This window comes from Mesoplodon bidens (genome assembly GCF_964165515.1).
Source record: "Mesoplodon bidens genome assembly, chromosome: 15".
In the NCBI taxonomy this organism is placed as follows: domain Eukaryota; kingdom Metazoa; phylum Chordata; class Mammalia; order Artiodactyla; family Ziphiidae; genus Mesoplodon; species Mesoplodon bidens.
Genome location: NC_138171.1, coordinates 11,176,228 through 11,188,521, shown reverse-complemented (window position 1 = coordinate 11,188,521; position 12,294 = coordinate 11,176,228). Strand labels below are relative to the sequence as shown.

At 51.6% G+C, this 12,294-nt stretch overlaps 1 protein-coding gene across 2 annotated transcripts in view; it reads left to right on the top strand.

Annotated features, from left to right (window-relative positions):
* Positions 1–12,294, top strand: part of BCAS4 (breast carcinoma amplified sequence 4) — a 61,083-nt gene that overhangs the window by 17,008 nt on the left and 31,781 nt on the right. For both annotated transcript variants that reach the window (XM_081257338.1, XM_081257337.1), the window contains exons 2-3: positions 163–234; positions 9,369–9,470. In XM_081257338.1, coding sequence (XP_081113464.1) covers positions 163–234; positions 9,369–9,470 — 174 coding nt within the window. The remainder of the gene's footprint in view (positions 1–162; positions 235–9,368; positions 9,471–12,294) is intronic.

The following is a 12,294-nucleotide window of genomic DNA, read 5'->3' as shown; positions in this document are numbered from 1 at the left end:
CAAATGAGCCTCCCAGAGGTTTTGAAAAGGCAAAGTAGGTCTGGAGGGAACTGGGCAGATAATCCTAAGATTTAGTTTGCTTTAAAAAAGAAGACAGACAATGAAGGGCGTTTGTCTCCCTGGAAACCACTTGCTAATCTCCAGGATCTTGTCTCTCTTCAGGCGGCGGAGGTGGAGGAGACCGTCGAGGGCTTGCTCCTCAGGCTGGAAGAGTTTTGCAGCCTGGCTGACATGGTGAGTGCCCGCCTGGGAGGCGTGGGTGGAGGCCCAGCCCAGACTTCAGGGCCTTCCTGGGCTTCCCTGGGGAGCCACCTTGGTGGCGGCTTAGCGAGCAGGAGGCGTGGGCAGCGGCAGTGGGGGAAGCTCACACCCTCTGCCTGTCTCCACACGAGGCTCCCTGAGGCGGCCATCTTGATAACGCCCTTCCCCGGACATGCCTTCCTTCCACCGAGGAGGCGGGAGTGGGCCACCAGGTGGCACTCTCGGGCCCGATGCGGGGAGCCGGTCGGCGGGGACGCTAAGACTATATTTAACTTTCCTTGCTCTGCACAGTTCGCCAGGCAGACGTGGAGACAGCCAGGAAATGGCTTCAGGCCTGGGAGGCCTAGGAGGAGCCTCCTGGCCGGGCCTTAGCCCTGGGGGGCTGCGGCATCGAGCGCCCTCCTCAGCCCTCTGGTCCCTCCGCTGTTGCCTCCTACCCTGTTTGGCGAGAGCGGCTCCTCCTGGCGGGGTGGCGAGGAACGGGGAAGATGGTGCCCTGGGCCAGTAAGGCAAGGTCTCCACTCTTCTTTGTGTCTCCAAGGATTGTTGCGGGACAGCTGTGGGGCCCTGAGGGGCACTGATAGAATGTTCTGGAAGTTCCCAAGCTTATTAAAGGCACACCAGCAGCCAGGTTTCGTGGCTTCGGCCTGGAGGCCCAAAAGGTGGATGGAGCTCCATTTGGGGACCAGGCCTGCCTCTCCCCCGGAGCACAGGAAGCCCGGCTGGGCCCAGCCATGCAGATGTGTACCAAGCGTCTGGAGAGACGCTGGTGAGAGCCCCAGGGAGTAACGTTTGTTGAACATCTACTTTGTGCCACACTCCGTACAGAGTGTGCTCTCTGCATCCTCCCATTCCACCCCGGAGCAACCTGCCACGATGGGTACGAGTTTATCCCCATACGTTCAGCAGACTTCTGAGCGCCTGCCTGTGCCAGCCCTTGAGGACACTGCAGTGAACAAGACACAAACATTCCCACAAGGACCTATCTGTGTTTTGCTCTTGAGTGCCAATTTTTAGTTCAGATGTGGGTCCAGGTGGGAGCTGGGTAACGAGGCTGACTTTGAACGCCCTGAATGGTCCTTTCTTCATCACCGAACATTGGGCACCTTCTCTGACTGGTCCCTTGGTGAGCCTGAGGATGCAAAGAGAGACAGATCTGTCTCCATCCACCCTCCCCTCCCGTCCGCAACAGCCCCCGATCCCCCAAACCCGGTCTATGTACCAGCCGCTGTCCTCCAGGGTTGAAGCACTGGCCTGGAGGTGTGTTCCAGGTGCAAAGCCAGGCTGCAGAGGTTTTGAAAAGGAAAAGAGGTTCTAGAAGGAACTGGGCACATAATCCCAAGAGTCAGTTTGCTTTTTTTAAAAAAAACGAAGAGGTGTTGAATTCTGCCTGGGAGATCAGGACGTCTTTGCAGAACAGGTGGTGATTAATTTGGGGTTTGAAAGAGGAACAGGAAGAATTCAATTGCTGGGGGGGCGGGCATTCAGGCAGAGGGACTGGCCTTTGGGGGTGGCATGCTGGGCACATAGGGACAGTGTGGGCCCACACAGTAGGGCATTGGGAAGATGGTGGGGACGGGCGATCCTGGGACATTTTTGTTCTCAAATCCCAGTGCATCCTCCTCCCATGAAGGGAGATCCACCATCCACCCTCAATGAGAGCTTTGGGCAGAAGTCAGCTTGGATAGACAGGGAGGGGCCAGGCCTTACTTGCCTTAAAAACTTCAAGGCTTCCTGTGGTGGGAAGTCTGCGTTTGTGTTGCCAGGAGGCCCAAGATTGTATGCAGCATCGAGAAGATCCTCTCCAAACTCAAAGCCTAGAGATGCATTTATGCAAAGATTTTAAATACAGAGGTCACAAGATGACCCATGGGCCCAATCCTGTCTGCAGACATGTTGGGTGTCTCTGGGAAAAAAAAGAAAAAGGAATGAGCTGCTGACATTTATAGAATGTCACGCAAAAAAATAGGGATTCCCGGCTTCTCTTGGAAAAGCAAAGATCTCTCCTTCCCCCCACCCCCTGCCCCTTGCGTGCTTGTTCTCACCTGGCAAGCATCACTCAGAGCTGGACAGTGGCCACCCCTGTGGAGAGCACACGTGCTCTCCAGCTTGTCACCGTCCCCACTGCTCCCCATGGGAGCCTCCTTGACTCCCCGGCCACCTGCCAGGTGCATCCATCCTGTGCTGGGTGTGTGTGTTTTATGGTAGAGAACATTTCTCTGTACTTCGGGCCCTACTGAAAGCAGGCAAATATCCACCAGACCGAGAGAGTCCCATGTTTTAAGAAATGGAAGAGATTGCACTTCCCAGGAAGTGAAGACTATTTCAGTGTGTTTATACGCAAATGAACATGTCTACATTAATAGTAGAATGGGCCTTGTACGATGCTTTTGTGGCCCATGGAGGTGTTTTGTGTTTGCAGTTCCTACAATGAGGCTCTGTGCTGATGCCGTTTAGATTATAGAAATCCTCTCGGCCCCAACAGCTGGTGCTTAGCTTACCTAGTGTGTCTGTGCCCAGGTGTCATGGGCTCCATGGCACACAGAGAGAGCTGTCCAGCTATCAGCCCTGGCTTGGGACCTCCTTTTCTCTTTTGATCCAAGCCAGGGATGAGTGGGGACCTCTGGGAGGCAGGTGACATCACACCATGGACCAGTGTCCCCAGGGCCCTGCTTTGGCCTTTGGAAACATTGATCAAGTTAGAGGTGCCAGAACATCCGGGCTCCCTGGTGCACAGTCCAGAGAGAAATGGTTTACTTCTGATAAAATCAGGCTATTAGGAATGAGAGTCCACCTTCCTGTCTGATGTATTAAGTCCTCTGCCAGTCTGTCCCAGATCACTCTAAGTGACCGGCATTCACACCACGTGCTCGTGACCTGTTCTAACCTTAGATATAATACCTCTTGCTATTACTTCAAGCTCTGACTCTTCCCAGTGGGGCCTTGGGCACAGCATGTCACCTTTCTGTACCTTTATCTTCTCCCCTGTAAAATGGGGGTGGTGGCTCTGATTATCTACTGCAGCATCAAACTACCCCAACACTTAGTGGGGTGAAACAACCACCAATTTATTATGTGGACCAGGACAGGGCACAGAGAGTACAGCTCATCCAAGCTCCGTGGCACCTACTGGGATGGGGACATCCAGGGTGGCTGCTTCCCTCACTTGTCTGATGTCTGGGCTGGGAGGGCTGGCTGGCTGGGGACCGGTTGGCATCACTCTCCTCCATGCGGCCTCTCCTCGTGGCCGTCTGGCCTCCCAGAGCCTGCGCTCCAACAGATGGGAAGTAGAAGCCTCTGGAGACTTAGGTATGGCAATTAACACAGTGTCACTTCTGTCGTATCTTATTGGTCAGAGCAGCCACATAGCCCACCCGGATCCAAGGGGAAAGGACATAGACCCCTCTTCTTCATGGAAGGAAAGTTCAGAACGTGTGACCATCAATCATCCACTGCAAATGGTACCCACCTCCAAAGAGTGAGCACGGGGAATAGACAAGGCAGGGGTGTGCCCTTTACATCCAGTAGAATGGCCAAAGTGAAAAAGACAGACATTAGCAAGTGTGGGCGAGGATGCGGGACAGCTGAAACCCTCCTTCACTGGCTGGTGGAAGTGCACAAAGGGACAGCCGTGTGGAGCAGAGACTCGCACACGAATGTCCATAGCAGCTTTGTTCATCATGCCCCAAACTGCAAGCAACCCCGGTGTCTGTCAGCAGTAGAAATGGGTAAATAAACTGTTGTTTATTCGTACACTGGAATGCACAGCAGTGGAAAAGAACGACCTGCCGCACGCAGCAACATGGGTGATTCTCACGAACGTGCTGTTGAGGGAAAGAAGCCAGACACACGAGTACTTCCTGTGTGAAGCTCCATGATAGGAAGTTCACACCTAGGCAAAAGCAGTCCATGTGACGGAAGTCAGATAGAGGTTAGCCTTGGGAGGGTGGTCATGACTGGGAGGACGCCAGAAGGAGCTTTATGGGGTGAGGGGATGTTCCATGCATTGGTCTGGGTGGTGGTTCCACAGATGTAAACACACATACCGACTCATCGAGCTGTCCGCTAAGGCCTGGGCTCTTCACTGTATGTCATTTACACTCAGTCAAAAATAATTGGTTAGCATGGTGCCTGCTCTGTATTAAGTGACCCATAAATAGTAGCTACTGAGGTCATCATCATCATCAATATTAAAGCACCAGAGGGCCACGACACAGATGAGTTTACCCGCAGAAACTGGATTTGTGAGGCCTTTCAGCTCAGTGCCCTTGGGGGTTTGGGCAGCTTGTCTGGGCCCTCAGAAACCCTAGTAGCCTTGGGCCCACCTTCTGGCAGGGAGCGGACTCTCCCATCTCTCACATAAATGGAGAAAATTTCCTGTTGGCCTCAGCCCAGCAGTTGCATTTGGCATTGGTGTGCGTTCTTAGGTCAAGTGCATCTGGCTCTTCTTCCTGGGCCTTGCATCATCCTGGATAGCCATGTTTGCTCTGTGATGACCCCCTGCATCCGCTACCCAGACTTCTGGGCTCCGGAGACCAGCTCCGGGAAGCTGGGAGGACAGGCTGGGGAAGGGTCCGCCAGGCCCCCCGGCCCATAGACCTGGCTGGAGTTTCATCCCATTAGAGGCTCAAAAAGCACTGATTGTTCCCTGACATCTTTGTTCTTCTGAGAAGTATGCATAAGCGTGAACTCACATGCCTGTGATGTGATGATGTGAGGTGGGTTGGGTGTGAGAAGAGAAATGTGTCCCTGTCCTTCCACTCGCCTATAAGGTGAACAGGGCATGAGGTGGCCACGGACGCCACGCTGGGGAGACTGTAGGTAGTGGCGGAGACTGTGGTGCACCAAAGCGGGCTGTTGTCAGCCAGCGCCAGCTGATTGTTGCCAGGTGGAACATGGGCTCAGTGTGGCCGGGTTTTCTGATTTCTCACAAGAAGCCAGAAATCTGGGTTTCTAAGGGAAATATCCTTAATGTTAGATCTTGGCACCTAGCTTGGTTGTACTTTTGGTTTTTCAGGCTGGCTACGCGTGAGCCTGATAGAACCCGTCTGCAGACCTCTGGTATTAGGAGGTGGCCTCAGACCCGCCTGGATTAGCATCCTCCATCTCCCACTTTATAGGTTTGCAACCTTGCCCAACTCATTTAGTTTTCCTCGGTTTCATCACCTATAAAACAAGGTTGAAGAGAAAGCAATTCCTGTACCACAGGGTCTGTTCCCAGCACGTGATGAATGCTCCTGGGTGTTGGTATATCCTGCCCCTCCTCACCCAGCCCATGTTAAATACCCTGGTTTTTGTCTCTCGGTTCCCAGCTCTTGGGGGAGCCAAGAGGAAGGTTTGGGGGTGTTTCAGACTCCAAGTACTACCCTCTACTTTCCCCCCAAGGACCTGCAGTCTGCCTTCTGGGCAGGCGTAGAGAGTTCCCTCTGCCCTCAGTCTCAGCCAGTGGAGAAGCCTCTGCAGAGAGGGGCCTTCCGCTCGGCCCGCAGACCCTCTGGCCCTCCAGTTCCTGAGGATCTGAAGGGAGGCGGGGAGAGTTCCAGAATCTCATCTCCGCCACGTTCCCTTCACCCCCGTGGGTCGCTAAGACCAGTCCCTCCTGATTCTCACTTGTTCTCCCCTGCTTGTTCCTTTAGAAATTAACAGAAAGAAAAGATCTGCCTTTGATTCCCTGTGCTCTGACCTTGTCATGAGTTTCTGTTCTTCATCGCATCATGGCAGTTTCTCCCGAGTTTAGCCTTGTTGAGGGATGGGCTTCTCTCTGGAAATTTGGCCTGGGGAAAACAAGGGAGGATATCGAGCCCTTTTCCCTATCCCAGCTAACAAATGCAGGCGCCTGCAGGAGCCAGGCAGGATATGAGGGAGTCAGGGGCTTGGGGTGAGCCGCTAGGGATGGGTGGCCACTGCAGGAACTGGGAGCGCGTGTGCCATTGGGAGGGGGCAGTTGCTGCTCAGCCCAGCCTGCGGTGCCTGGGGAGACGTGGGCCCAGCGTTGCCAAAGCTGCTGACTTTTAAGAGAAGTTATAAATCCGCACTTAATCTGTTGAATATTTTAAAGCCATATCTATGTATTTTATTTTGGAATAGTTTTAGATTTACAGAAAAATTGCAAAGAGTTCCCACGCACCCCTCAGCTAGTTTCCCCCAGTGTTAGCCTCACCTCGGTACCTTTGTCAAAACCAAGGAACCAACACAGATCCTTGGCTACTCACTGAACTCCACACTTGGTTGTGATTCCCCAGCTTCCCGTTAATGTCCTCCTTCTGTTCCAGGATCCATCGAAGACACCACGTTGCCTTAAATTGTCAGGCCTCCTTAGGCCCCTTTAGTCTGTGACAATTTCATTCTTTCCTGACTTTCCATGCCTTTGGCAGCTGTGAGGGGTATTTGGTATTTTGTAGAAGGTCCCTCAATTTGGGTTTGTCTGATGTTTTTCTTGTGCTTAGACGGCGTTGTGAGTTTCTGGAGAGAATCCCCAGAGCTGAGGCGCCTTCTCATCACATCACATCAGGGGCATGTGACACCCACACGGCATCACTGGGCTGGTGGCCTGGCTCCGCGGTAGCATCACCATATCCCCCTTTCCGCGACCCGTTCAGTGCCTTGTTCCTATCACATTCGTGTGTATTTATCTTATAGTTGGGGATATCGTCCAGTGTTACATTATTGTGTTGCTCAAATTGTCCCAGTTTGGGCCATTTGGCTCTTGCAGGTTGGCTCTTGTGTCCCTTTGACCTGCCTCATCCTTCACTTTTTTTTTTTTTTTTTTTAACACTTTCTTACTTTCTGGCACTATGAAATGCTCCAGGCTTTTATATGTTCCCTGCCCCAACCCTAGAATCAGCCATTTCTCCTCGGAGCCCCACTTGAGTTTTAAAGTTGGAAATTAAGTCAAATTTAAAAACAAAAACACTTTGTGGGCCAAATGAGCCACATATGTGGGCCACATGCAGACTTGGATGATCTTGTATAATCCCTAAAGCATTCTTTCGAGAGAAGCACTAGTCTGATCCCCACTTTACAGATGAGGAAGTCGAGGCACAGAGAGGTCAGGGCACAGGCAGCCTGGTGCCAGATGCCACCCTCTCAGGGCTGCTTTTTGGCCCCAAGGGGTCAGGGCATGGGAAAGGAGTGTGCCTCAGGACAGTGGGCTTGGAGCCAGGTGCCCAGGGAGATGGCAGTGCCCTGACCAGAGGAGGGGGACCAGGAAGGAAGGGTTTGGTTTTAGCCATGCAGGTGATGGAATGGCTACCCAGGGCAAGGAGGGAAGTGTCATCCGGAACAGTGATGGGAGCGGAATGGCAGGAGAACCAGAGGTCTCATATACTTAGGCAGAAAGAGGAGGGAAAATGGGTACGGTTTTCAAAAACATTTTTAAAATTAAACTTTTTTGCTGAGTTGTCACCTTGTATTAGTTAGCTATTGCTGCATAACAAATTACCCCCCCATACTTAGTGACTTAAGCAATGATCTTTATTATGTGCTAGTGTCTGTGGGTCAGGACTCTGGTACAGCCTAGCTGGGTCCTGTAGGTCAGGGTCTCTCACAGGCTGCCATCAAGGTGTTGGCCAGGGCTGTTGTCATTTCAGGGCTCGCCTGCGGCAGCATTGCCTCCAGGCAAAGTCAGTGTTTCTGGCAGGATCCAGTTCCTCATGATCATTGAACTGAGGCCCTCAGTTCCTCACTGGCCATTGGCCAGAGGCAGGCTTCTCCGTCACGGCAACTTGCTTCATCACAGCTGGCAGGAGAGGGCAAGTGAGAAAGAAGAGGGGGTGGGGGGAGGCATACATGAACCAGGCGGTGGCCAGCAAGATGGAGTGACAGTCTTCTAGTCTCAGGAGGGCCATGTCTCACGTTAGCTGACTCCTCTTCATTAGAAGCCAGTCTCTAGGTCCAGGCAGTGGTCTTGGGGAGGGGATCACACAAGGACGTGAACACCAGGAGGGGGGGCTTGTTGAGGACCGTGTCAGAAGCTGCCCGCACACACCATGCCATACAGTCTGCTAAACGTTCTATCCTCACTGAATTCCAAGGAAGCAAGGACTGTCTTGACTGCTTCCCTGTCCAGACAAGCAAAGGAGGGCTCAGAGAGGTGCAGTGACTTGCCCGAAGTCACACAGCTCATGGTGGGTAGAGCTAAATTCAAACTCCATTCTGAGTCCTAGTAGCCCACTGGTGTTCCTCTGACTGTCCCCAGACCGCCACTCCAGCACAGCCTTGGAGCTTGGCTGAAAACAGATTGCCCGCCAACCCCACGCAAGCTAGACCAGACTTGGAGGAGCCTGCAAATCAGCATTAACAGGCTTCCCTCCAGGGGATCCACATGCTCCCTAGAATCTGAGAGTGGTATGTATTCTGCCTCTCTGTGTGGTCAGGATATGGTAACTTGGAAGTGGAATCTCTCTCTCTCATACACACACACACACACACACACACACACACGCACACGCACACACACACATATACACTTAAGGGTTAGGCTTGGTCCTTTTGGCTCTGAAGGAAAATGGAGGCTTAAGTGTCCGATCTCAGTGATCAAGGGAAAGATGTGGCTTCCCAAAGTTCTCAGTCACTTTTGGGGTCCTTCCAAGCAGAAGAATCTTGAAATTAAATGAGATGCACGATGAGCAGGAAATGCTTAGCACAGTGGCTACGTGTGGGAAGCACCATGATGATGAGACTCATTATTAATTTTAATGATTATTATTAACTCTTCTCATTGATATTATTAGTTCCAGTGTAACAAAAACTTGATTTACCTCGACTTCAGTTTAGAGAGGAGATTTTGATTCTTTCCATTTGGTCCAGTTCACTGGTTTACAGTATAAAGGTACTTAGTTTGGAGCTGGTGGTGTTGGGTGTTTGATCAGGGGGAACACTTAATTTGCAGTTCAGTAAATAATACCTGGTTGGGTCTGGGTGCTGAGAGGCAGTGAGGTTGGTCGCCACCCGGGACTATGGGTCGTTCCTGGGCCTGTCCCTGGGCAGGATGGCATTCGGTGTCTCGGCCATCAGCGAGGTCTCTGAAGAGCCTGGCCGCCCCCAGGGCAGGCAGGAGGACGCGGGGCTGGGAGAGAGAGCCTGATGAGCTGTCTTGTTCCCTGCAGATCAGGAGCGATACCTCACAGATCTTGGAGGAAAACATCCCCCTCCTTAAGGCCAAGGTGATGGAAATGCGTGGCATCTACGCCAAAGTGGACCAGCTCGAGGTGAGTCTAGGATAATGAGCTTTCTTTGTGAGCTCCACGGACTTGTTCTGGCTCTTTCGTTGTCTCTTCCAAGATGCTGATCTGGCCTTGATAGTGTCAGGCCTTAGACCCAGTGAAGTGGGGTGGTAGCCAAAAAGGGGCCTACACAGTATTTCTAAAATATGACAAATATGAATTTATATAAAGGATCCCATTTAAAAATCAGGGTACTTTATATAAAAATCTGAATTTTCAGCTGCTTTTGGAAATTCAGAAGCTTTCATAACCCTAGACCCACCTTTCTTTAAATACTTTATTCTGTTTATTTTTTAAGGTATAAATACATAAAGTGCACACATAGTAAGTGTACAATTCAGTGAACTTTTACACATATAAACTCCCATGTGAAGATGAGCCAAACTGAGAAATAGAACATTTCCAACCCCTAGGCTATATTCTGGTAGAGCTGGTGGCAGCCACCCCTCAGACAAGACATGTGTTCTGCATTTCACCACAATCCGCACCATGCCCTATTGCCTCAATGCTGACTTATTTCACCCGCCTTTTACCTGTGTGGGCACCAGGCTAAGGTGCATGGTATCTCATTTCCTCTTGGCTGCACTGCAACGTCAGTATCCTCACCGTCCCATCTCCCAGAGGAGGAACACGAGCTCTGAGAGGATAAGCCACTTCTCCGGGGTCACACAGCTAATTCTGTGAAGCTGGGACTTCAGTTCACATCCTCTGGAGCCCAAGCTCTTACTCAAACTGGGGCCCTTGGCTTGGGTGCCTGGCTTCTTGCACAGTGAAGGACCAGGAAGCTGGAGGAGCCTGCGATTTAATAGCTGTCACCTAGACCAAGGGGATGTGTGCCCCTCTGAGCTGTGGAGGCAAGGAGCCCGGCAGTGGGCCCTAGACTTAACAGAGAATTAACATTCTTGTCAGCAGAGAATGAGGCAGGAATATAATTAAAACTTTGCCCTTGGAATAGCTGATTCATTTGAATTTTATTCCACATGTTTGAAAGAGGAAAGAAAATGTGAAGATTTGTAGCCCTGGTTCTTGCCTTGCTTGGGCTGGCCCAACTCCCAAGCCCAATTTTTTCCTTAGTATTCAGTCTGCTAGCATTTATTGAGGACCTACTATGCGCCGCTGCAGGGCTCTCACAGTGAGAAAGACAGAGTCCAAGGGTGTGTTCCAGCCAGGAGAAGCACAGCAACAAAGCATGACCATAGCATTTCCCGGGGCTGCTGTAACAAGTTACCACAAACATAGGGGCTTAAAACAACATGAATTTAGCATCTTACAGCTCTTGAGGTCAGAAGTCCAAAATGTGTCAGCAGGAGTCAGCGGGGCTGGTTCCTTCTAGAGGCTCTGGGGGGGGAGTTCACGTCCTGGCCTTTTCCAGTGTCTGGAGGCCGCCTGCATCGCTCAGCTCATGGCGCTGTCCTCCACCTTCAAAGCCCACAGCGTAGCATCTCCCAGGCTCCGTCCTCCTCTGTCTCTCCTGCCTCCATCTTATAAGGATGCCTGTGAGTACCCGGATAATCCAGGGCAGTCTCCCCAGCTCAAGATCCTTATTCACACCTGCCAAGTCCCTTTGGCCACAGGTTCTGGGAATGAGGATGGGATATTTTGGGGGCCCATGAATCTGCTGACCACATTCATCAAGGGTGACCTAGAGGGAGTCGAGTGCTCTGGAGGGAAGTAGCGAGCAAGGAATGGAACCTTCTGGCCCCTGGAGGGTGAGTGGAAGGAGCTGTGCTGGGTGCGTGAGGGCACAGCTTGGGCAGAGGCTCAGAGGCGGGGGACATCTGCGCTCCGGGGCAGGAAGGAGACAGGGACACTGGAAGGCTCCCGGGAGGGCCACACTACAGGGATGAGGGAGGTCATGACCTGAGCGGGGCTGGAGAAATTGCGCAGCAGGAGGCCCGTTGTCTAGGCCTCCACTCCAAGGTCAGCATGTTGGCCTTTTTCCTGAGGAATAGGAAGCCACTGAAGACACAGGATGACTCATTGGTTAGCAATCATTCCCCACTCCTGGCCCCTGGCAACCACTAATCTACTCTGAGTCTATGGATTTGCCTCTGGACATTTCATATAATATGTGGCCTATAGTGTCTGGCTTATTTTGCTTTGCATAATGCTTTCAAGGTTCATGCAGGTTGGAACATGTGTCAGAACTTCATTCCTTTTTATGAATGAATAGTATTCCATTGTAGGGATGGCTATACCACATTTTGTTTATCCATTCATCAGCTGATGGGTCCTTGGGTTGTTTCTACTTTGGGGCTATTATGAATAATGCTGCTATGAACATTCATGTTCAAGTTTTTGTGTGGCTATACATTTTCATTTCTCTTGGGTAAATACCTAGGACTGGAATTGCTGGGTCATGTGGTAAGTCTTTCTAGGAACTGCCAAGACCAGTTTCCAAAGTGTTGACACCATTTTACTCTCCCACCAGCAGTTACTGTAAGCTTTAGATAGAGATTGCAAACTCAGATGCCAACAGGATCCGGGACTGTACTGGGCAGTCAGGTATTAGAAGACCAACCCCAAGCCACCCCCGCTTACTTTCTGGGAAGAGCTGGAGCTGAGAAGCAACTCTCCCCTTCAGTGGGGTGTGAATCTCTCGGCTGCCACAGTCCCCACTCTGCCCTAGAGTCTCCCCAACATTGAGGCTAAGTGGCATCTGCCTCTTGTCAACCCCCAGGACTGCTGCTTTCCTTAGACTAGAGATATTTCTCTGTAACTGGGTCTCCATTAAAAGGAAGAAAAAGTTAGTCCAAGAGGGTCATGGATTTCAAGGCAAATGGGAGAATATGTATTTCCCACTAAGCTG